Source organism: Vipera ursinii (assembly GCF_947247035.1).
Source record: "Vipera ursinii genome assembly, chromosome: 3".
Classification (NCBI taxonomy): domain Eukaryota; kingdom Metazoa; phylum Chordata; class Lepidosauria; order Squamata; family Viperidae; genus Vipera; species Vipera ursinii.
Window position 1 is genome coordinate 166,754,449 of NC_139516.1, and position 23,671 is coordinate 166,778,119.

General features: G+C 38.6%; 2 protein-coding genes across 9 annotated transcripts in view; one reads left to right on the forward strand and one right to left on the reverse strand.

Annotated features, from left to right (window-relative positions):
* Positions 1–1,424, reverse strand: part of OSBPL1A (oxysterol binding protein like 1A) — a 67,213-nt gene extending 65,789 nt beyond the window's left edge. For 2 of the 6 annotated variants that reach the window (XM_083359976.1, XM_083359981.1), the window contains exons 1-2: positions 1,256–1,424; positions 344–510 (exon numbers count right to left, since the gene is read on the reverse strand). In XM_083359976.1, the coding sequence (XP_083216102.1) occupies positions 344–427 (84 nt within the window). In that variant the 5' untranslated portion in view covers positions 428–510; positions 1,256–1,424. Of the gene's footprint in view, positions 1–343; positions 511–900; positions 999–1,185 lie in introns of all 6 variants that reach the window. The other 4 variants (XM_083359980.1, XM_083359977.1, XM_083359979.1 and 1 more) reach the window with 4 other exon arrangements.
* Positions 1,425–7,231: 5,807 nt separating this feature from the next.
* Positions 7,232–22,393, forward strand: IMPACT (impact RWD domain protein). Of its 3 annotated transcripts, none has more exons than XR_014492079.1 (11): positions 7,232–7,367; positions 9,602–9,730; positions 10,162–10,214; positions 12,816–12,878; positions 13,517–13,602; positions 14,287–14,415; positions 15,765–15,859; positions 20,160–20,233; positions 20,445–20,548; positions 21,452–21,586; positions 22,037–22,393. XR_014492079.1 is itself a non-coding variant. In XM_083359153.1 (11 exons), exons 1-11 carry the CDS (start codon positions 7,329–7,331, stop codon positions 22,103–22,105), a joined length of 963 nt encoding a protein of 320 aa, XP_083215279.1. In that variant the 5' UTR covers positions 7,232–7,328; the 3' UTR covers positions 22,106–22,393. The 3 variants fall into 3 exon arrangements, 2 of the variants coding, with proteins under 2 accessions (XP_083215279.1, XP_083215280.1); XM_083359153.1 differs by having other exon boundaries at positions 20,445–20,535; XM_083359154.1 differs by having other exon boundaries at positions 14,290–14,415; positions 20,445–20,535.
* Positions 22,394–23,671: the final 1,278 nt, after the last annotated feature.

Sequence of the window (23,671 nt, forward strand, 5' to 3'; positions counted from 1 at the left end):
TAAAAAGAGGCTGACTCCACTTGCAAATGCTGAATCCAAAGCAATTAGAGAGCGGTTCTGATGAAATCCGTTCATGTCTACTTAACATTTTGCTTGTAATATCATCCAGCACAAATACAAAAAGAGACGGAATTCAATTAGTTTGTACTTAATGCTGCTTTGATGTTAGCTTTTGCCACAAAAGAATGCATTTCATTATCGTGTAGGTAAATTATACCAATACAATGTCAGGTCAAAATATTTAATTTCATCTAAAGTAATTTCAGGGAAGGAAATTAGATGATTGAAATCACATTTTATTCTAAAACTATGTTATTCAATCAACTTGTGATATATCACTTACATCAGCGTATGCAGTGTCCGTAGGGAATACGAAAGACATATGGTTTTCTAAGATGATGGCATCTGAATTCGTTCTTTGAGGCATCTACATCCAGAAGCAAGAGACACGCATAGGACAAATGTAGGGGGAAACACCGCCTACCGACAATTCTTGCGCTCGAAGTTTAACTAAAAGGGAAGGAAGGAGGGAGGGAAGAGAACTAGTTATTTTAAGCCAGGTTGTCTTCAAACTTGGCCCTTTTATGACTTGTGGACTTCAACTCCCAGAATTCCTCAGCCAGCAAAGCTGGCTGAGGAATTCTGGGAGTTGAAGTCCACAAGTCATAAAAGGGCCAAGTTTGAAGACCCCTGTTTTAAGCTAAACTTTACTAGCTGTACTATGGCCCAAAAAGTTTTCACGAGCAATTTGCCAAACAGCTGAGACGGTTTAGAGCAGCAATGATAACAGGAGCGCTTTCCGGTTATGGAAAAAAACCGGCAAGGCTACCTTCCCCCATGCAGAGTCCCCCAGAAGCCGCCGGGTTTTGGTCGGCAATCCGAAGCCGGGGAGCAAATTACCGCTTGCACGCAGCCTCTCACTCGGGCTTATGGAAAACCGCTAAGAAGAAGACGACGCGAGGTCTGGCTTGCTCGTCAGGCGTTGGCAGGGTTGAGCTCTATATCCCAGGCAAACAAGCGGGATTAAAAACAAACAAAAAAAAACCCTATCCCGTTCCGGCAAGAAGCGCTCGCCGAGGCAAACGCTCCCCTGTTTGGGGCGCAAGCCCGTCCAGCCGCTAGGCTCGAGGCGTTCGGGGCTGCCCGACCGCGCGCCGCAAATATTTCCCCACGCTCCCTTCATACGTTTTTATTTACGGTCCTGCTCTCTTGTCAGACGGATAGGCCGCCCCAATCCAACACGATTTCCGCTCACCGCTTCGGGCGGCGCCAGCCCCCCCCAACAATTCTGCCGGGCCAACCGAGGATTCCTCCGACCGGGACACCGCTGCTCGTTTTGGACACCCTCCTCCCCCTTGTCCCGCCCCCTCCCGGTCTTTTATAGTTTACCCTCCGCTACACGTGACTTCGCGGCCCGGAGGATTCCCGGCCACTCCTTCCCCGGCCGCTGAAGGGAGCCGTCAGAGAAAGCGGCGAGGGCCAAGCTCCACCTAGCGCAGGGGTAGGCAACCTCGGCTCTTTTATCACTCAGGGACTTCAACTCCCAGAATGCCTGAGTCAGCATAGCTGACTCAGGCATTCTGGGAGTTGAAGTCCCTGAGTGATAAAAGAGCCGAGGTTGCCTACCCCTGACCTAGCTGACTCAGGCATTCTGGGAGTTGAAGTCCCTGAGTGATTAAAGGGCCGAGGTTGCCTACCCCTGACCTAGCGGCAAGCCAAGTAAGGCAATTCGCCCTGTTGCCCGACTTCTCCCGTGGGAACCACCAACTTTTTCACAGGAAATAGCCCACTTTCGGTAAGCGGGTCCCTTGGCACTTCAGTACCCCTCGACTTGTAACGGTTCACTTAGTGACAGTTCGAAGTTACAAGGCACTGGAAAAAAGTGACTTACGACTGTTTTTCACACATTCACCACTGTTGTAGCATCCCTACGGTCGTGCAATCCAAAGTTAGATGCTTGGGAACTGACTCACATCGACGACAGTTGCAGTGTCCTGGAGTCATGCACAATCACCTTTTACAACCCTCTGACAAGCAAAGTCAATGGGAGAACCAGATTCACTTAACAACTGCAGTGGTTCACTTAACAACTGTGGCAAGAAAGGTTGTAAAACGGGGGAAAAATTACTTAACTAATGGGGTAAAAATTACTTAACTAATGTTTCACTTAGCAACAAAAATGTTGGTCTCAATTGTGGTCGAGGATTCTGCCAGTCTCTTTAAGATCAAGATGTCTGAAGTACAAACAGCATAGAAAATGGCTTGTTTACATGTAAGGATATAAATGATGCCTTCATTTCCCTAAAAATCACTTTCTTGTTCAATAACATAAATAAAAATGGGAATAATTTAGTGAAAAGACTACACCAGTATTAAAAATGGGATAATGAATGACAATATGTTTAATGGGTATTACAGAGCTTTGGGGGAGAACAAATTGCTGCTATGGTTAGAAATAAATGGAAATTTGATTGCATAACCTTGCTCATAACTGGTCTGTGTAGTTTCAGCACTGGAATCAGTCTTCTAAATATTGAGACTTAAACTACAAGGGAAATAATTTTGCAACAATTCCATGATAAGGCTGGGACTCAGCTGAAGCATTAATGTATTAAAAAGGGTTGTTGATAACTTAGTCATAGAATCATATGTCAGGATGTTGAAACAAAGTAATTTTAATTTTTCATCAGGTAGTCTTGCAAAGTAGGTCAGGAAAAATTGTTCAGGCTTAGACTAGCATATCTCATGAAGGCCATATTTAATTTAAGGCAACTATTTGCAAATTAAAATGATGCCTAAGAGTAATGCATTTAATTTTTTAATATGTGATGCTTGAATTATGTCATTTATATTTATATCATTCATATCAATTCATAAATGATTTTAATAGCACATACATTTTAACTGAATTATTTTAACTGAAATAGTTAAAATAATGGCAGCCTTTGTTTAAATTACAATTTCCACAATTCCTGACAATTTGGACAGAATAACTGGCTGAAGGGTGGATAGATGGAGCCCAACCAACTTTTAAGAGCAAGATTCCACATGGATGAACTATAAGGATTATATTTGCAGCTTTGAATAGGTCTTTATAAATATTGGAGTAAAAATAATTGTGCACTGCAGGCAGCTTATACAACCTTGCATGTTTCATATTGCCTTTCATGTTAATTCTTATCTTAACCCAAAATCAAGTACAACTTACTTATATTATTTCTTCTATATTTATGCTTATTGCTGGCTTTTGCAACATATACATTTTTTCTTATCTATTGTTTGTCCTTGGCTTTGATCAGATGCAGGGAAAAAAAGTGTGATCATAAAGACATTCCAATTGGTCTTATGGGTTGCTTGCATTCTGACAACCTGGTTTCCCTGCAATCCCTAGAAGTATTTTTTGTCCTCATGAGCCTTGGCATCAGTGTGGATTTGTTGTCAGAAAGCCTCATGGAAGGTCAAACTGGAGTTTACATTCACCCATAGTCCCATACTATTATTCTGGGTACCTGCATCCTCTTGTTCCAAATGGGGTTAACTGCTGGTCCTGGTCTTGAACAGCAGATAACAGTTGTGCCTCAGTTGGCCTTTGCACAGCTTTGTATTGTGCACTAGTTGTGTCTGTTCCTGGACCAGGGGGTCGTCCTTAGTCACTGGTATCTTAACTACCAGCCTATTGGATTACTGCAATATGTATATGGAGCTATCCTTGAATATTTGAAAGCCTCAGCTGGTGCAAAATGCAGCTGTGGAGGTAGTTGTGGGTGCGATTGCTCAGGACATGCAACACCTCTGTTCCCTGAGCTACACTGGTTACCAGTATGCTTCTGGGTGAAATTCTGGTAGCTGCATTTAAAGTTCATGATTGGGGGCTGGGTTATGTGCAGACCATCTCTCCTCAGAGATGTCTACCCATCCTGTTAGATCTGGCAGGAAAGGCATGCCTTGGGTCCTGTCTGTTAAGAGTTACATCTGGCAAAACTCAGGAAGAAAAGTGTGTTTTCGGCTCTAGTGTCCACCTTTTGGAATATCAAACTCCGAGATTAGTTTTGTCCTGACTTTGCTGGTCTTTTTCAAGGCATTAAAATTTCGGCTTTGCCATCTAGCCTAGGACCCTGACAGTATGGATGAAGCTGTTTCCTGGTTAATTTCAATCAAGGACACCATGAATGTCCTAGAATGTCTATTATGAAATTTTATGCTACAAAATTGATTTTTTAAAAAAAAAATTGGTTGTTTTACTGTTTTTAATTATTAGCAGGCTAGTCATGTATAAAAGATGGGTGACAATATACATTTAATAAATATTTAGAGCAATTTAATTTTGCCTTGTCACATTAAACCAAAAATATTTAGTAAGCCGGACTTAAACTGACTATGGGTTAATCACCTATGGTTTCTATTTTCTACAGGTAGTCCTTGGGTTACTGGAATCAGAATGGTAACTGGAATCAGAATTTCTGTCCCCAGCATTGTAGTTGTAAAATGTGACACCATGTGACTAAATCACTTAGCATCAGCAATCCCTGCAGTCCTCATTGCCATCTTTAAGCAGGGATCATGGATTTTTAAATGAGGCTCTCATTGCAATTTGCAATTTCTCACTGGCTTCTAAGAAGCAATCAATGGAAAGCTGGTTGGATATTGCAAGTCCCAGGCAGCTTTCATGTAGGTTGACAATTAAGTGTCATTTCCCCAGGTGGGGGAAATGGTCTGTAGCACTGTGGGCAGGGTTTCTGAGGCATTGTATACCATAGATGGGGGAGCTAAGGTGCCGTGAAGGCAAGGAAAAGGACGGGAAAAGGACGGCCAGTTCAAATAGTTGCTGAATGAGCAGTCATTAACCTAGAACTAATTGTACATTCTTCCATTACATTAATCCAGACTAAATCTTTTGTAGACTCTAGTTTGGAGAGGTATGTGGATTTTGAAGAAAGAGTTCTATTTCAACATAAGATAATAAAACTGTATTTTAAATGTAGTGAAATATAAGGAACAGGAAATGTTCCTCTGAGAATAAGATCAGTAGTCTTAAATTTGATAAATTAATAAATAATAATCTTTCAAAGTTTTTGGAAGAGCAATTCCACAGGTGGAAAAATAGTGTGTGAATGTGAATATGTAAAAGATGAACACATGTCAGGAAGATGAACACATTATCTATTATGTAGAATGCTGTACTTCTTGCCTAAAATTTTAGCAAGCTCTTTCCATTGGAAAATAATTAATTCATATCAAAAGTCAGCTAAATACTTGGATATTATTTCAGATATCTGAATAACTAATTCCACCATCTAGATCTAAGAAAAGTAAAAATAAAAAAATCCTTGTGCATAAATTGTGGAAGCTGCATTTCACATACACTGTAATATTTAGCTACATTCATGATCAATGGCCATTTATTCAGGTGCTATATTATCAGGTATGTATAAATGAACAAATGTATATAATTTAACACTGAAGAACATAAATGATCATTTAAGCAAATATTTATCAACAACACATGGAGACGTCCACAGAATTTCTACACAATTCTACAGATTCAATGATTGTATATTCTGATCTGATTATATGGCTAGTTCCACATAACAATAGAGAAAGTTTCTGTACCATTTATTTATTACTAAGGATATCACTGGAGCTTTGTATTAGGCAAAGTTGTTTTAATTCGCATATAGATGTGACTCTTCAGTGTTATTTATTTGTAAAGGCATATGCATGCAGGCAGAAAGACGGTTTGTTACTTCGGGTTCTATTGCATAGCTTAAAGATGTTTTTTCTACTCAGCACATTTTAAAAAATTGCTCCTCACTGCAGTGAAATAAGTGGATTTTAAAAAAATAAATAAGATGGTATACCTTTTTTAATGAAAGCAAAAACAATACCCCTTGAAAAATAAAATAAAAAGGTCAATATAATCTTTTTAATTGATTTTAAGTTTTGTAATTTGTATTGTTTTTAAAAAACCTTGTGAACCGCCCTGACTCCTATGGGAGAAGGGCGATATATAAATTGAATGAATGAATGAATGAACAAACAAACAAACAAACAAACAAATAAATAAAAACATGAAAGAAACCAGCATATTCTGCTAATTCAGAGTGGTCCTTACTCTTAACTGTTTAGTTTCCAAACTTGCACCATCACCAACTAGAGCAGGGGTAGGCAACCTTGGCTCTTTTATGACTTGTGGATTTCAATACCCAGAATTCCTGAACCAGCCATGCTGACTCAGGAATTCTGGGAGTTGAAGTCCACAAGTCATAAAAGAACAAGGTTGCCTACCCCTGAACTAGAGTATTCCAAACCAATGTGGGGGGGGGGGAACAACTGCTCTCTTTTAACCATTAGTTCAAATAGCAATATAGAAAGAATTTAGGGATTTATTTTTTATTATAACATGCTTTGCATTTTCATTTACATCTATTTTCACTGCCTGTAAGCTGCGTAGGGTAGATATTTGTCCTGAGAATAAGTAACTGTAATACTTAGGTTTAGCAAGAGTAAAATCAAGTTATATCAGTTTATTAAATTCTTTTCATGCGGTTTGGTCTATTAGTTCTATACTATCTGGCTTAAGAGTTCTTTGCAATTGAATTTTTTTTGTAGAAAGGTTTTCATAACTGATTCTAGAAAAGTATACTCTCTTCTTTTGGCATTTGTAAAATTTTTGTGTTCCCGTTATATTTCCTTCTTACTCAAGCCAAGTGCAAACTCACGTCCATATTCTTGCTCAGAAAACTACATTTACCTTCTTACGCCCATCATGTCGCACATCATCCCTAGTTAAGTGAACCGTGGACCCCCAGCAGGGCTGCCGGGTGTTTTTCTATAAAAGGCAAGAATTGATGTTCAAATAAACCCAGATTCTACATATCCTCCCCCAACACATCAGTTTTAAACTATGTTACTCTTATCCATTTGATATATACAGTATAATGTAACGTATAGAAAAATAGATTTTTAATTAAAAACCTGGAAACCCAGATAGGCATCCAAACTCCAGATCTGGATTTAAAAACTCAGCACCGGCAACCCTACGCTCCTCCACTTTGTGCCACCAACTAGCCGACCTCGATTTACGAACGCAGTCCCTTTCTCACAATTATCCGCCCCAAGCCCGAAGACCCCCAAAGCGTGTCGGAAGCTTCCCAGACGCTCTCGTCTCCGCTTTGCTCGCAGGGGTTTCCTCAGTTGAAATGGGGGAGAAAGCGGAGAGCTTCAATCGCACCACTGCGCGTGCGTAGAGTGCAAACACAACTCATCCGGCTTTGCCCTTCCGAGGATCTGTGGAGTTCCGTAGAACTTACCCACCTTTCGTCAGAGGAATGGCGGCGGCGAGCGACCCGGAAACAACGCAAAAGCAAGTAAGTACGGTAGTCCTCGGCTTCATGTGATAGGAAAGTGGTGGTGAGTTCCTAGGAAGTTGGTTAAGTGGGGAATTGAAGCAATAGGCACTTACTGTCCGTGTTCTGAAGTACACTGTCTTGGAACAGGGAAGTCATAATTAGCTATATCATCGTTAGTAGTTTTCAAAACATCTATCCTTATTAAACATAGGTAATCCACTGAATGTATGGAATCTGTCAGCTTATTCATTAACTGGTGAATTCTTTGTGTGAATGGGGCTAATCATAATTTACCTGTGGAGAACTTGACAACCTAAATACATGGATACACTGTATAAATGTTTCCTGAAGAAAAAAATCCTATCCAATGTGTAGTGTTTTGTTACCTGTTCTGCTACAGCAATTCTTTTCAGCATGACTTATATTACTTGCTGCAGATGGTTTACACCAGGGGTCTTCAAACTTGGCCCTTTTATGACTTGTGGACTTCAACTCCCAGAATTCCTCAGTCAGGCATGCTGGCTGAGGAATTCTGGGAGTTGAAGTCCACAAGTCATAAAAGGGCCAAGTGTGAAGACTCCTGGTTTACACTATTCCATTAAATCAAATAAACCAATACCAAATGGTAATAATAAAACACTCTGTACAGTTCTCCATCCACCATGGTGTCCACAGTGTAATGTCATCTTAGATAATAAAAGCTCTATGAAACAATTCTTAATATGCCTGATATATTGAAGGAATAAAGCTGCAAACGTGCTCTCTTACCAAGAAAAAGTGCTATCCCTCTGTCCATCCGTTGGCAGAAGATCATCCCATCGCAGAATTTACTGTCCGTGTTATTGATCCCTATTGTGCATCTATTCCCTTTGTTTTGATTCATGGTTGAATGGTGACATTCAGATTTCAGTAGTGTAAAGCAATTGGTTAAACTCTCTAATTTGGCTTCTCTCTCCCTTTGTGAAGATCACTGCCCAGAAGGAATAGAATAGGAATAGAAATAGAATGTAGACCTTGGAGATCTTCTAGTCCAGCCCCTTGCTCAAGCAGGAGAACCTATACCAGTGATGGTGAACCTTTTAGACACCGAGTGCCCAAAACCCACCTGGCCTGCCCCCGCTCCATTCCCACTCCCACCCCGCCCGCCAGCAGGGCCACCCACTGCCTCTACAGTCCGCCGCGGATCGCCCAGGCAGCCCTGCATTGCCATGACAGCCACACCCAGCATCATCTGCGCATGATGGGGCATGAGGGTGGAGTCTTGTCCCTACTGCCTGGCTGCCATGTCCTTGACTGTGCTGCTCTGCACAGGCCGCGCCCTGGGGTGACTCTCCTTGGGGGGGCGCAGGGGGAGGCAGGGCTGGGGCAATGGCGTGTGTGTGTGCCACAGAGAGGGCTCTGAGTGCCACCTTTGACACATGTGCCATAGGTTTGCCACCACTGACCTATACCATCTCAGACAAGTGGCCGTCTAGCCTATTTTTAAAAATTTCCAGTGATGGAGCGCCTATGATTTCTGGGGGCAAGCTATTCCACTGGTTAATTGTCCTCACTGTCAGGAAGTTTCTCCTTAATTCCAGTTGCTTCTCTCTTTGATCAGTTTCCAACCATTGTTTCTTGTCCTGCCCTCTAGTGCTTTGGTGAATAACACGACCCCACTCTTCTTTGTAGCATGTCTTCCCTATTTCTTCTTTTCTTTAGTCAAACCCAAGTCCTGCAGCCGTTCTTTGTATGTTTTAGTCTCCAGGCCTTTGGTCATCTTAGTTGCTCTTCTCTGAATTTTTTCCAAACTGTCAACATCTTTTTTGTGATATGGTGACTAAAATTGGTTGCAGTATGCCAGATGTGGTCTTACTAGGGTTTTATAAAGCGGTACTAATACCTTGCGTGATCTTGATTCTATGCCTCTGTTTATACAACCCAGGATTTTATTAACATCAAATATTTAAATTCTGAGTCTGATTTATATATGGCTGGATTGCTAGATCCTGTTGTAGCTGATCTTTATGTTGGGAGCTTTTTCATATTTCTAATAAAAGCAAATTATATATCTGAGCTTTTTACACTTCCACTGCAAACACCTCAGAGTTTCTAGAGAGATATTGATTTCCATTCTCTATAATGGTAAACCATTTCTGAAAAATCTTGTCAAGAAAACTGGAGGGACTTGTCTTAGAGAATTGTACACAATTGAACAGAAGGGAAAAAAGGGGTTCAAAGTAAAATAAAATATATAACATCATTTTTTGTAGACCGAAGAAATTGAAGCTCTGTCAGCTATCTATGGCGATGAATGGTGCGTTGTTGATGAAGATGAGAAAATTTTTTGTATTAAGATTAGTGATTGCTCAGCACAGCCAAAGTGGACTCTCAATTTGCAGGTAAGTTTATAGTTATATAATTGGGTCTATAGTTTGAAAGTAGACGTCATCAGAGTAGAAGGTTTTTCTTTGTAGGTTTTTTTTTCTTTCTCTAGAACAGTTTTAATGTTGGGTAAAGTTGTTTCTTTTAAAAGTTGCTAATAATGCATACAGTTCTCCAGAGAGTTGGGAAGGGGGAGAATTAAATGTCCTTTACGCTGCTGGAGCAACATCTTGTTGATATTAAGAAAGTTGATGAACTCTTGAGATCTGTGCCTGTTTATACAAAAACAAGTTGCACTTTCTTTATTGTATAGGACTGTATAGTCTAAGACTACATCTTTTTGTGTACTTTTATAATGTTACAGAATTTCAGAATTGATCTTATGGATATTTTTCCCAGCTCTTTTTAAAGAAGATACTACTGCTGGTTGATTATTAAAATCTTGCAGGTGATTCTGCCTCCTGAATATCCAACTTCAGCACCACCTATTTATCAGCTTAAGTAAGTACATGCTTTCCAGAAATATATCATTTTAATAATAGACAACTCTTAATTATAACCCTCCCCAAATAATTTTGTTATGCTGTAACAGAAACACTAAAATATTTTCATTTTTTAGCTTGCCTACATAAAAGCCATGGCTGTTTTATTGCCAGACGTCAGTAGCTGATACTATGAGTCTTATAAAAAGTGCTAGTCGTTTCCGACTCTAGGGGCCGATGCTCATCTCCTTTTTAAAGCCGAAGAGCCAGTGCTTGTCCGAGGACGTCTCCGTGGTCATGGGGCCGGCATGACTAGACACCAAAGGCGCACGGAACGCTGTTACCTTCCCACCGTAGTGGTCCCTATTTTTCTACTTGCATTTTTACGTGCTTTCGAACTGCTAGGTTGGCAGAAGCTGGGACGAGTAAGAGGCGCTCACTCTGTTACGTGGCACTCGGGATTCGGCCCGCCAAACTGCCGACCTTCTGATCGACAGGCTCAGTGTCCTAACCCACTGAGCTACCGCATCCCTTATGAGTCTTATATATAATTTCTGTTTGAGGTATTTTTTTAATAATTGCCATTTTGTTTTGCTTTCAATTTGTTTGTATTTTATGTTGTGCTACTTTTATTTTGGATTGTATTATTTGTTGGATCTGTTGTTAATTTCTGCTTGTCAGTTTGTAGGTTGTGAATATGGGGCATATAAACACAGTGAATGAGTAAGGAAATTCATATTGTTTAAAGAGTTGGGAGGAAAAGAAAGTAAAGACAAAGGATGCACTTACGTAGAATTGACATCAAAAAGACCCAAATAAAAAGATTTTAAACAATTGTTCAAAAAAATATAATGGGTACCTCACACAATCTCAGAGAGGGAACATTCCAAAGTGCAGATACCAACTGAGAAGATGTGCATCCATATCTCCAGTGTCTCATTATCAGGGTTCTTGATTATCAGATTGATTTCTTAAGAGAAAGAGAAGTTATGTGATCCCCTTATGAAATTAATTAATTTAATTAATTTCAGTCTAAAAATGGTATTGATCACACTAGTGCAGGGGTGTCAAACTGCCGGCCCGCGGGCCAGAGCGTCACGGAGAAACCGCGCACATCCCATTTTTGGCAATGGGAAAAAGTTCCGATATGTTGCGCAACGTCACGTGATATGAGTTTGACATGCCTGCTCTAGTGGATGTTTGCTAGCAAGATTTAGATGGAGAATGTATAACCTCTTCTTAACCTTTCAGTGACATTAAATATCATCAACCATGGTATTTGTGTGTGTGTGTGTGTGTGTGTGTGGGTTTGCTTGTGAGTATAGAGTATAGAGGATTGGAAACGTTGGTGCATGGATCTTTTGTTTTCTGAGTGGGCAATCCTAATCAATTGTGAATAGAGAGGGTCAAACCCTTGTATAGTCCAGAGTGGGGTACTCAGGAATTGGCTTTTCTGTTTTTACATATGAAATTGCAGGGAGAGGTCATCCAATAATTCAGGATGTCGAATAGTGAGTAGGTAATATGATCAAGCTTACCTCTCATACTGGGCATGCAGTGGAAGATGTGTCAAGGAGAGAGCCTTTGCTCAGCTTCAACTAGTGTGCAAGTTTGGCCTTTCCAGGATCAGCTGATAATGGTGACAATAGTTTATGCACCTAATCTCTTGGTTAGATTACTGCAAATCACGCTTCATGGGGTTTCCCTGAAGGCAAGTTGGAAGGAGCATGGCACTGAATGTAGCTACCTGCATGATGATTAGAAATAATCGATTTAGTAGAATTGTATCAATTTTGTTGGGAGTGCACTGATAGCCAGTAAGCATTCAGATGCAGTTTAAAGTGTTGGTTACCCTTTATGGCTTGGCTTCTCATTACCTTTATTACTATCTCATCTGGATAAATTCTGTCTGCCCAACACATTTAGACCGGGGGTGGTGGTGGTGGTGGTGGGGATCTTGTAAGTTCCTTTCCCTTGAGACGTGAAGGTGGTAGAAACTCCAAAGCAGACTCTCGGTCATAACCTCCTTGCTCTGAAATAGTATACTTCCCATGGTCAATTTGGCCCCCTCCTCCTGTCATTTTACAAAAATGTGTTTTTCCAAAGAGCCGTTGGTAGAGGGGTGTTATCTGACTGGAAGCAGTTGCTGATGGGGCACTGACAGTTTAGGTTAGACTTTCTGAAGTTCAGCCACTTTAAGATATATGGATCATCTCCCAGAATTTCCCAGCCTTCAGCTCTGTGAGTTGAAGTCCACACGTCTTAAAAGTTGCTGAAGTTGAGAACCACTGATTCATTCTATGGCAAGGCTAGATGTGAGAGTGTTCTTATTCTGTATTTTACTCTGTTAACGTTAGGCTACTTAGAAACCTTTTTTTTTTACTTAAACATACATGCTCTCCAATTCATTGTAGAACTTAGAATGAATTGGGGAGCACATGTGTAATAATAATAATAACATGTAATAATTATGCTCCATACAATATAAACCCAAAATTTAAGCATACATGTTTAATAATTATACTGTAACTATACTTATTAATAACTTGGAAATTTTATGGTACATAAACAGGATATGGTTTAGAGATCAATAGAAACTGGCATGTTCATTATGTTCCAGTGCTCCTTGGATTTTACAAAAGGAATATGCAGAACTGGCAAATCATCTAGAAGAAATCTATGTGTAAGTAGTACATATTTCTATCCTGTTTTAATGTACAGTTTAAAAATGTACAGTATTTGTGTTTTTAAAAATCTAAATACTCATAATTCCAGCAGGTGGCAGTAAAACGCAAAAAGTATAGTAAAACACATCTATTTCCTGAAAATTTAGATAATTAGATTTTATACCGGAAGAATGGGCCTCTTTTCTTTCATGATCAGGATTACTTTAAAAAAAATGTTTCAGCTTCAGAGATCTACATGATCAAAATGTATGTCAGTTAAATTTTGTACATTTCTACAACAAATTGCTTTTGCAAGCCCTCTTAATGTTACATAGTGATAATTGCAGCACAACTGTGCCTTCCAAAGCTTCTAGTTAGTTAAACCCATGTTGAGAGTTCTGAATAGTCTCATTTTGGGGAAGACCTGTGGTTGAATGACATGGGTGCTGATTGGTGTTCCCCATTTGGATCATTACTGTACATAAAAGTGATTATCTGGGAGAAAGTTTAGAGAAAACAAAATTGGAATTTTTCACGAGGTCAGTTTCACTGATGCTTTGAGGGCATTATTCTGTGATATAGGATTTTTCGCGTGCAGTTCTTATTTTTAAAGTAAAAGGTTCTTGATATATCGTCTGTAATTGACTTATTTCAGGCAGAACATTGGTGAAAGCATTCTTTATTTGTGGGTGGAGAAGATACGTGAGGTTTTGACAGAAAAATCCCAGTCATCTGAATCAGGTAATATATGATGGCCTCCTGATATAGCAGGAAATTGGCATGTAATTGAAAATAAGTAGAAAATATTTATGGACAAAATGAAATGTAGTAATATGAGGGGCATTATGGCAGCATAGTAAATGGGCCAAACTCTTTCACTTTGAAATGTTTGCTATCTTGCCTGTCCACTTACCTATATTTTAGTTTCTATATATGATTTGCATAGTGTCATTTTAGTATTGACTTAGGGCAGAGGTAGGCAACCTCGGCTCTTTTATGACTCATGGACTTCAATTCCCAGAATTCCTGAGTCAGTTTAGCTTAGCTGACTCAAGAATTCTGGGAGTTGAAATCTATGAGTCATAAAAGAGCCGAGGTTGCCTACCCCTGACATAGGGTCATGTTTATGTGCATGTTGTCAGTGTTGCAGCTTTATATTTCAGTGAGTGAGCAGGTGAAATATGCAAGCTTTATGAATTGGATAGATAGAGAAAGACAGATGAAATGTTGCTTTATTTCAGGTTTGGTAGAAAACATAGAAGTGTCAGGAAAATAGTACAAACACCCTGTAAATCTTTAAATATAAAAATTACATAAATATATATTTGGCAAAATAGCATAGAAATAGAATTTTTAATATTGATTTCTTTAAAGCTCTTGCCACTGAAATACTGTAAGTATTAACTAGTACTGATTTTTTACCAGTAGGCCCAGATTATAAAAAGATTACAGAAGAAACAGATGTGGACTATGAAGAAGAATTTGCACTGGAAAATCAACCTCTTCCAGATTGTACAGCTATAATGTTGAATTTTGTTCTGTCTGAAAAAAAAGGTAATATTGCTATTGCTATTTCAGTTAAGTTTATATAACAATAAAGAGCAAAAGCAACTCAAGGGAATTGATAACATGAAGCTCTTACAAAGAGAATGAGTGTCAAGTTTCCGACGTATGGGCTTTTCAAGTGACTCTGAGGCATTGTTTGCCTTAAAAGTCCTTTATTAGCCTAATACACCGGCAAATGCTTGCTCGAAGGAAGCTGGAATCTGAAATCTCAGCCCCTTGCACAATATATTAAAACACAATTCTCCACCTTTCTAATTTTGTCATTAATCATATTCTCCAATTAATTTAAAGAATCAGTTTCCCTTCCACCACCAAAGCCTTATCTTCTTTAGAGAGACAAATGGCCTTGAAAATGCATTCCTACTCTTCCCTCCTCCCAACTTTAAACTAAAGCAATACACAAGTCTTAAAGCAATACACAAGTTTAACATATGAAATAGTTACTTCTTCATCTCTTGTCAAGCAATAACATTCTATGTTAGCAGCGTTGACAATGAGATCATAACAACATAGAAGTTGCTCTATATTAAGATAGTCACTGGTTCATCTAGCTTTGTAAAGTTAACACAGATTGCCTTGATCATTAGGTAATGAGAGTGCTTTTTTCTTTTTCAATAATGGGATGGACATGGACCTCCTACTTGTCAAACATATGTTTTATCATTGTACAAAGGTGTGACAGGGCCATGCAGTTTCATATGTCAGATATCAATATCTGAATTGGGGAAAGTGTTGAAATAAATACTGCTTTGGGTTCTGCAGCCTTGACTGCAAAGGATTCTAACATGCATATGCATATACTATACATATACAGTTGCTTATATTTCCATAGCTCAAATATTTGTTAAGACTGCAATGCTTTGGTTTTGATTTCTAGAAGATGCACAGGGCTCTAAGCAAATATGTCAGTTTCTGGGGTCCCAGTTGAAACGAGAAAGGAACAAATAACAGAATTCCAAGATGAAGGAATCTTAGTTCCTTAACCTAGTTATCTTGGTTCTTTGTAAATAGTACAGTGAGATAGTAATTTGATTCGATTATATCAGTTAAGTGTGAATTTTTACTTCTACAGTCTGTCTCTCTGCATTCTTCTGTCTTGTTTCCTAGTTTGATGCAACCCATGCTTTGCATCTGGCTGAAAAACAGGATTAAAGTCTTGAAAGCAATAAGCATAGAAAAAAAGAAATAATTATTTATTGTTAAGATTTAAAGAGCCCAGGGATAATATTTGTGAAGAGGAGAAACAGGTTAACCAGAAGCATTCAAAATTCTATTTGAAATAGGTAGAAAATTCAGTAAGCCATCCTTGCATAAAATCTGACTTTTTCAATTTTCAGATGAAGAGTTAACTCCAATTTATCATGGGAACCCAATTACAGACCGAAGAAGCACATTTCAGGCACATTTAGCACCTGTTGTGTGCCTCAAACAGGTTAGTAAACCCTGCTTTCAAACAATCATATCATTATGTTTTCCAATAGTTTATACATAAGGGTTGAGCATATTCATATCTATACATTAATTGAAAGAACATAAAACTGCTTGATAACTTTCTTAATTTGCAGAGCTTGCTATCCCATTCAGTGGAATGTAATTGATTCATCTAGACGTTTACATACAGTAGAGATTCTGATTTTATTTTTTGACTTTAATGTCTGTAAACAGTAGTATGTTACAGTAGCTGTTTTTCTCAGGTTGAGTGATCGTACGGGTAAGTTGTTATGAAGAAGGATTTTCTGATCATGTGGATTTGGAAACAGGGCCATGCTGCTGCAGAAAAATAAGTATTTTATCCATGCATTATGTTGATTGATGAACAACTGGAAGTGAAAATAGCACTTGGGTATTTTGCTTGTAGGGACGTGGTGGCTCAGTGGGTTAGGATGCTGAGCTTGTCGATCAGAAGGTCGGCAGTTTGGCAGGTCGAATCCCGAGTGCCGCATAGCAGAGTGAGCGCCTGTTACTCGTCCCAGCTTCTGCCAACCTAGCAGTTCGAAAGCACGTAAAAATGCAAGTAGAAAAATAGGGACCACTACGATGGGAAGGTAACAGCGTTCCGTGCGCCTTTGGCATCTAGTCATGCTGGCCACATGACCACGGAGACGTCCTCGGACAAACGCTGGCTCTTCAGCTTTGAAACGGAGATGAGCACCAGCCCCTAGAGTCGGAAACGACTAGCATGCATGTGCGGGGGAACCTTTACCTTTACCTTTTTATTTTGCTTGTACCTATGCAAATGTGTGGGAAATGTGGTATCAAGAAAGGACATCTTGGTGCATTATAAATTTAGCTTACTCTCTGGCAACTTGCACTATCTATAGCAGTTTTTTAAAATGAACGGAAGATTTGATATAGGCTGAAACAAGATCAGAATGAGGCTGGAGAAGGCTGAAAGCATGCTAAGACATGGATCATAGAGAAGAATGATGGATAAGAAATGAGAGAGGAGAAAATAATTGTCTGGGATATTAAGAGGCTTGATACTACTGAAACAAATACTAAATTCCTGGACTAACTCATGGACAAGCAAAGGAAACCAGTAAGAAACTTCTATTGTCTTATAAAAGATATCAGCCTGTGGAATGGGTAGGATAATAAGACTGAATGAAGGACTGGGAATAAAGAACTGTTTCTGAATGCTATGGGAGACACAACATCGTGGCAAAGTATTCATGAAGGCAGAGTATGACATCTGCTTTAGTGTGCACCAATTAAGATAGAACTTCTTTCCAAGTGGGTTAATGTATAAGATGACATATCAAAAATAAACATTTAGGCACTGCCTGCTAATTAGAGAATTATTTTGAGACAGCTCACCATGACTATCCATCTGCTTTTTCTCCAAAACTCATCTTGGCTATGGAAAACCAACTTATAACTAACATCTGAGCTACTTTTGTATTACAGTAACCACTCTTTAATATTAAGCAATTTTTGTCTGTTCTGTGAAAATAGAGTTGTATTATTTTTAGTGCTGGTCTGGTATCTGGATTGCAATAGTCACACAGATCAGAGAACAGCATGGGTGGGCAGATAAAATATACGTATGAAGCTCCTATTGGTTAGAAATGAGTGGTCCCTGGTTCTTCTCAGGTTGTTGGACCTCAGTGCCCATTATCCATAACTATTGTGATTAAGGTTGTTATTGATTGGACTCTACCAATATCTGGAAGACTATGGATTGCCTATTTGTGGGGCCTATTTGTTTTGGTATAGGTTCCATTACACTCAACGTTTTTCATACACTGTGCTTTTCTTAATGCATGTTTCTCATGATCCAATTTTATGTGTGTTGTGGAACATTTTTGTTATGTACAAATGAACCACTAGGCCAGGGGTCAGCAACCTGAAACAGTGAAAGAGCCACTCGGAACCGGCTCCCTCACAAAAGGAAAAACTGGGAGCCACAAAAAATGTGTGCGCATGCATATACATGCGTGCATGCGCAGAACAGGGTTTGACTGAAGAGTGGAGCCAAGGCAAGATATGCACCTACCCTGTCCCCTCCGCTCTCATTCTCTCACGTTTTGTTTGGAAAAGCTTCTCTCTTGCTCTCATTCATTTGAAAGGCCAGCCGCGGTGCCTCCATTGACTTCTATGGGGATGCTTGGCAATGAAGGGGCCGATTGAAACCGCTCCCGGTAGTGCTGCTACTGCTAAATTTTCCACTTGCTGCTTGGTTCTGATGAAACCGGAAAACCTCCGGATGACACTGCTGGGGGTGGAGGAGGCTGCCCGGGTTCGGCCGTAGCAGAAGCCGACAGTAGCGGTGGACGTGGCGGCGAGAGAGACGCTGGAGGTCTGCCGCATCTCCGTCAGCCCCCGCCTCCCCCTCAGAAACAAATTTCTGGGCCACCCCCCATGGCAGCAGCGGGCCCCAAGGGCTGAGCAATCATTCCGGCGATGGCTGCTGCTGTTGGGGTGGCCTAGTGCACTCACTGAGAGATGCTGCAGGTGCGCCAGGCCGGCGTGGTAGCCGCTGTGCTCTCCGTCTTTGGCCCAAAGAAAGAGGACACACAAACACACACACAGAACTCTCTCTCCCCGGCACGCCCCATCTGACCGACCCACTCACCTTTCCAATTCAAGCTTCGCAAGGTGTTTTTTTTCCATGAGAAGTTTGAATTGATTGGTTGAACTTTTTTAGTCCCACTTTTTTTTTTTGGACTGCACATGGCAGAGGTGAAAGAGCCGCATGAGGCTCCGGAGCTGCAGGTTGCAGACCTTTGCACTAGGCAATCATAGCATTGTTTATTTAGCCACATTTAGCCACATTGTTCTCCTTTTTCGCTTGTCTTGGCTTTTAGTTAAGATCAAGTGTACGAAGAGGGATATACTGTATATAGGAAATATGAGCTACACTTCAGCAGTGTTCTCACTGACATAGTAAGAGACTTTGCTTTTAAATAATAGAAATACCACAAAAAATAAACATTGAATATGTATTTTGATGACTCTAGAGGAATGACTTTTTTCTTTTAAATTAAATGCTGTTACCTTGCTAGACATGTCTTCTCAAGCTCATAGAGCTTAATATTGTTTTGCTTAAAGTGGTATTAATTATGCATTGTTTATTAAAATAGTTTCTTTACACATCCTTTATTATATAGGGAAATGTAATCTCTGATAAGAATAATACAGTTGTTACTATATTTGAAGGGAGACAGGAAAAAGATAACTTAAAAATTACAGCCTAATTATTTACTGAAATCTTTTGTGACTAATGCTGACAATTGAAACAAATGTGTTAGAGAAGACACATTTATTACTACAAGCTAACCCAATGGATTCTGTAATTTATTAGACAGGATGCAAGCAAAATTATAATATTTCAGTCCTATACATTTTGATTTCTTAGAAGAAAGGCACTGCAAATATAATGATTTAAGAATCACTAATCAGATTTAAAGCAGACATTGATTTTTTTTAAAGTGTATACTTAATTTATCCTAAATCTAGACCCAACCCAACAATTTGAAATATGAATGTTGACTACCAAAGATCACATATTGATTAAAGCTGCTAATTTAATTAGTATGATTTCATATTTATGTTCAAGGACCATTTGACTTTCTATAAATTTAGTGATTTTTTGCAGCATCTGATGAGAATTGATTTTATTATTTTGATGACAACATTGGTAATTTTATTTTCTACCATTTAATGTGGAATCTGAAAGCTGCTCTATTTTCTATGTATATGATCACCATAAATTTATATTTTGTTTTTACAACTCTCTCCACAATTTTTTGTTCTACATTTTTACCTGCTTGATTTCTTTATCGCTAATGCTTATTTAATATAATAATAAATGCCTTGCATCCTAAATTCCTACTCAGTTCAGTTAAGGAGGAAGTTACTTCGGGGCATTTGCCAGCTCCCTGTTGCCTATTCTATCATCTGTTCCTAAGGATTTACCAAATATTAAAAGCAGAGTTCCCTAAAGGAGTAACTCTGTGATATCTTTTCTATTGAAGGAAAAAAAGTTAGAATTCAAGTTTATGTTTCTGCCTCAATTGTCAGCCTTGACTGATTCTCAAAACAGCTAGAAAGTACAATCTATTTTAAGAGAAAGAAAGTGTGTTGGTTAAAATATGCCTTCTATATTCTCCAATCAAAGTTGCATTTAATTGTATTCAAATATGCAAGAATTAAGCATCAATAAGGAGTTTGCAAGAGCTCCAAGTAAAGCATATAAATCCTAATTATTGTCTGAAACTTTTTCTTCCAAGGTGAAAATTGTTCTTGCTGAGTTGTACAAAAATAAGAAAATAGCCAGTGCTACTCACAACATATATGCTTACAGGTGAGTAGCTGCAAAATAATGAAGAGGATAAAAATCTACTAATGAATGTTCTGTCTCTTGGATCAGACCTAGTAGAATTGCATGTGATTATTCATGGATTATTCATGGATTTTAGAGAATTTTATAAAAGCAGTAGATTGATAAGCAAACATTATGATATAGAATTAAGATACATATTTGCATTGTGATCTAGAATTATTTTTATTTTAAGAATATACTGTGAAGACAAGCAGACTTTTTTACAAGATTGTGAAGATGATGGTGAAACAGCAGCAGGGGGCCGTCTTCTCCATCTTATGCAGGTGAAAGGAATCAGTTAGTAACAAGATATTTTTCATTCTTTGTAGCCATAACATTATAATCAGGAGATTCATAGCCATAGCATTATAATCGCACAAACTTTTGTCAATGGATACATGCAAATACAGCATATTTGAGATTATTATTTGTCATTTAGAATAGTTTGACGAATGACCAAAGGGTGAAAATACAGACAAGAGACCAATAATATTTGATATATTGAATGAAAATATTACTAACTTCCACAGTCATAAAGTGGCAATTGATGTTTAAAGTTTTATCTTTAACTTTTTCTTGCCTTTGATTCATATCACTGCCTTGTCAGGATGAATAATTTTAGAATGAAGTAATATCCAGCTTTTCGAATCATTTCTTTGTGGACTATAAATCCATCATCCAGAACAAAATGGTAATTACAATATCTGAAAAAAACTTAGGTCAGAAAGGCAATGCTAAATTGTAAGTAAGATCTAGGTTTGCCTTGCCTTGGTGGAAGAGTACAGCAAATACGAAGCATCTAACCATCTTGTCAGTTGTTGCTGATGGTCTGATAGGATAAACAGAAGTTTAAAGTTACAGGAAAGAACATTGAACTTATCAACTTCCTTCTTCTTTTACCTATTAGAGAGCAGAAGCTCTACTTTCAGAAGTTTTTCTCTAGAACTAATATCAAATTTGCATGGCACCTGAAAGTGGATATCTAGTTAAACTGTGATTTAATGGCATCAACCAGAACTATGAAGATGGCTTGCTTCAAGTTGTGGGTCGATGCTGGAAATGTATATTTTTCTAGAATTATATTTTGCAGGTAGTATGGGTTGAGTTAACAATTAACAAAGGCTTATTGTATGTAACAAAGTGAATCTGATAGTTGTAAATCATCTTCTAAATATGAATATGTAATTTTTTTTAATATAGATCCTGAATGTCCATAATGTTTTGGTGGTGGTGTCCCGCTGGTATGGTGGTATCCTTCTAGGGCCAGATCGTTTCAAACACATCAACAATTGTGCCAGAAATATACTTGTGGAGCAGAATTACACTAACCTATCTGTAAGTTTTTAGTAAAATATCTATAGCAGTAGATTTCTTCTCATATGTTTCTTTTGACATGGGTAGGGTAGAGCAGAAATGAATGCCTAACATCATTGACGATGAATGTTATCTACAATAGTATCCTGTAAATGAATTTAATAAAGTGTTTTTATTTAAGAAAAAAATATGCAAACTTCTTTGTACGTTTTTCTCATTTAAACAATTATAAACCTTTTATTACTTTTATAACCAATTTTTACCCAATACAAATAATTTTAAATAATTTATATAAATAAAACTTTCTCCAAAGCATTCTTGAAAGAGGGATAAAGTAAGTGTAATAGAATATTAATTTTAGGTAATTAACTCTGTCTATATGCTAGTAGTGTTACGAAAAGCATGTGATCTGTGTAAAAAAGTAACAGTTAATTAGATATGTTTATCTGTCTTTTTTTTATAATTCTCTAGCAAAATCCATCTAAGCCTCTTGGAAAGAAGAAAGGAATGAGAAAAGACAAGAAGAAAGCAGAACATTGATGTATTTTGCAGAATTACATATCCGTATTTCAGCTTTCAACTGTCACCACTCAGGATTCTGTATTCTAAACCTTTTGTTCCAAAAGTGTAGAAACACTTTGCAGTAATAAAAAACATTCTTCGTAAGAAAACTCAAGCCACTGAAGCAGTAGCAGCAGACCCAGAAAACACCTTCAATTTGTTCACTATTTCAGCCGCTCAAGAATCAAAGTCTCTCAATATAATATAAGCTTCCCTCTGAATTTAGTCTTTGATTTCTTAAAAAAGCAATAAACGAGAAAGACAGAACTTTACTATCTTCTCTTTGTCGTTCTGGGGTAAACATTTTGATAATGTATGGTAGTAAGAATCTGTTGTACCAAGCAGTCTTGAATGTCTTCGATAACCCTCTCTTATGCCAAGGGTCAATTTTGCTTCACACAGCAATTTCATCTCTTACTTTTCCTATTGCTTGACTATGAGAATTAAGTTTTCACCAAATTTCCTCAGATGATTGAAATCTCATTCCCACAAACGGTGGCTATTGAGAGGGTAGAAGACTGGATATTCCTGGGTTACATGAAACGGGTACATAATTACTACCATGTTTCCCCGTAAGTAAAACCTACCCCGAAAATAGGCCCTAGCTTGATTTTCGGGGGTGGGCCTAATATAAACCCTACCCCCCCAAAAGCTGTAGTTTTGGGATGAGGCACACGCCTAAAAATCAAGCTAGGGCAGGGGTGGAAGTTACCATTGCAGCCAGGCCTCCCATGGATCGACACTTGCTTCACCGGCCTACTTCTGCAGCCGAAGGAGCAGCTTCATTCTGCAGTTGAGGAGGGAGCTCAGGCCTGCATTTTGCAATCAGAGGCCTTTCTGGAAGGCCTTTGCAGCTGAGAACCGAGCTGTAGCCTTTGCAAAATGCAGGCCTGAACCCCATCCTCAGCTGCGGAATGAAGCTGCTGCTTTGGCCACAGAAGAAGTGGACCAGCTAGGCAGGACTGTTGTCCCCCCAAAAAATAAGACCTGGCGCCTCTTGGTGTCAAAAAAAGACCGGGTCTTATTTTCCAGGAAACACGGTATCTCTGGAAGTTAATTTAGTATCACTTTAAGCAAGGCCAAGACATAGCATTAAGGCATTTTGTTCACTATATTGGTAAACTTGGATGTTTACTTTTGAAATAGAACTATGAAAGAATGAATGTAATGCATTTGAGATGTTGAGATTATCATTTCCTAAATGATAATAGCTTTTCTTATTCAACATAATTTTCATAATGACATTGGTATTACGCTGTCCACATAAGAGAAACTAAAATACTTGATAATTTTATGTGTCTTTTTCTTGGAGATGACAAAATATAGGTAGTCCTTGACTTAACAACCACAATTGAGGTCCATAATTTATGTTGCTAAGTGAGAAATTTGTTAAATGAGTTTTGTCCCACTTTATTACTTTTCTTGCCACATTTGTTAAATGAATCATTGCAGTTGTTAAATTAGTATCATGGTATGACGCTGTGACACTGCAGCAGTCAAAAATATGAACCATTTGTCAAGTATCCGAATGTAAATCACGTTGAC

What these genes read in the sequence shown, in the direction of transcription:
- IMPACT (XM_083359153.1), top strand. Translation starts at nt 7,329, where the DNA reads ATGGCGGCGGCGAGCGACCCGGAAACAACGCAAAAGCAA. An exon ending in ATCCCAGTCATCTGAATCAG is followed by an intron (nt 13,603 to 14,286) that starts GTAATATATGAT and finishes ATTTTTTACCAG; the next exon opens with TAGGCCCAGATTATAAAAAG. An exon ending in GTCTTCTCCATCTTATGCAG is followed by an intron (nt 20,536 to 21,451) that starts GTGAAAGGAATC and finishes TTTTTAATATAG; the next exon opens with ATCCTGAATGTCCATAATGT.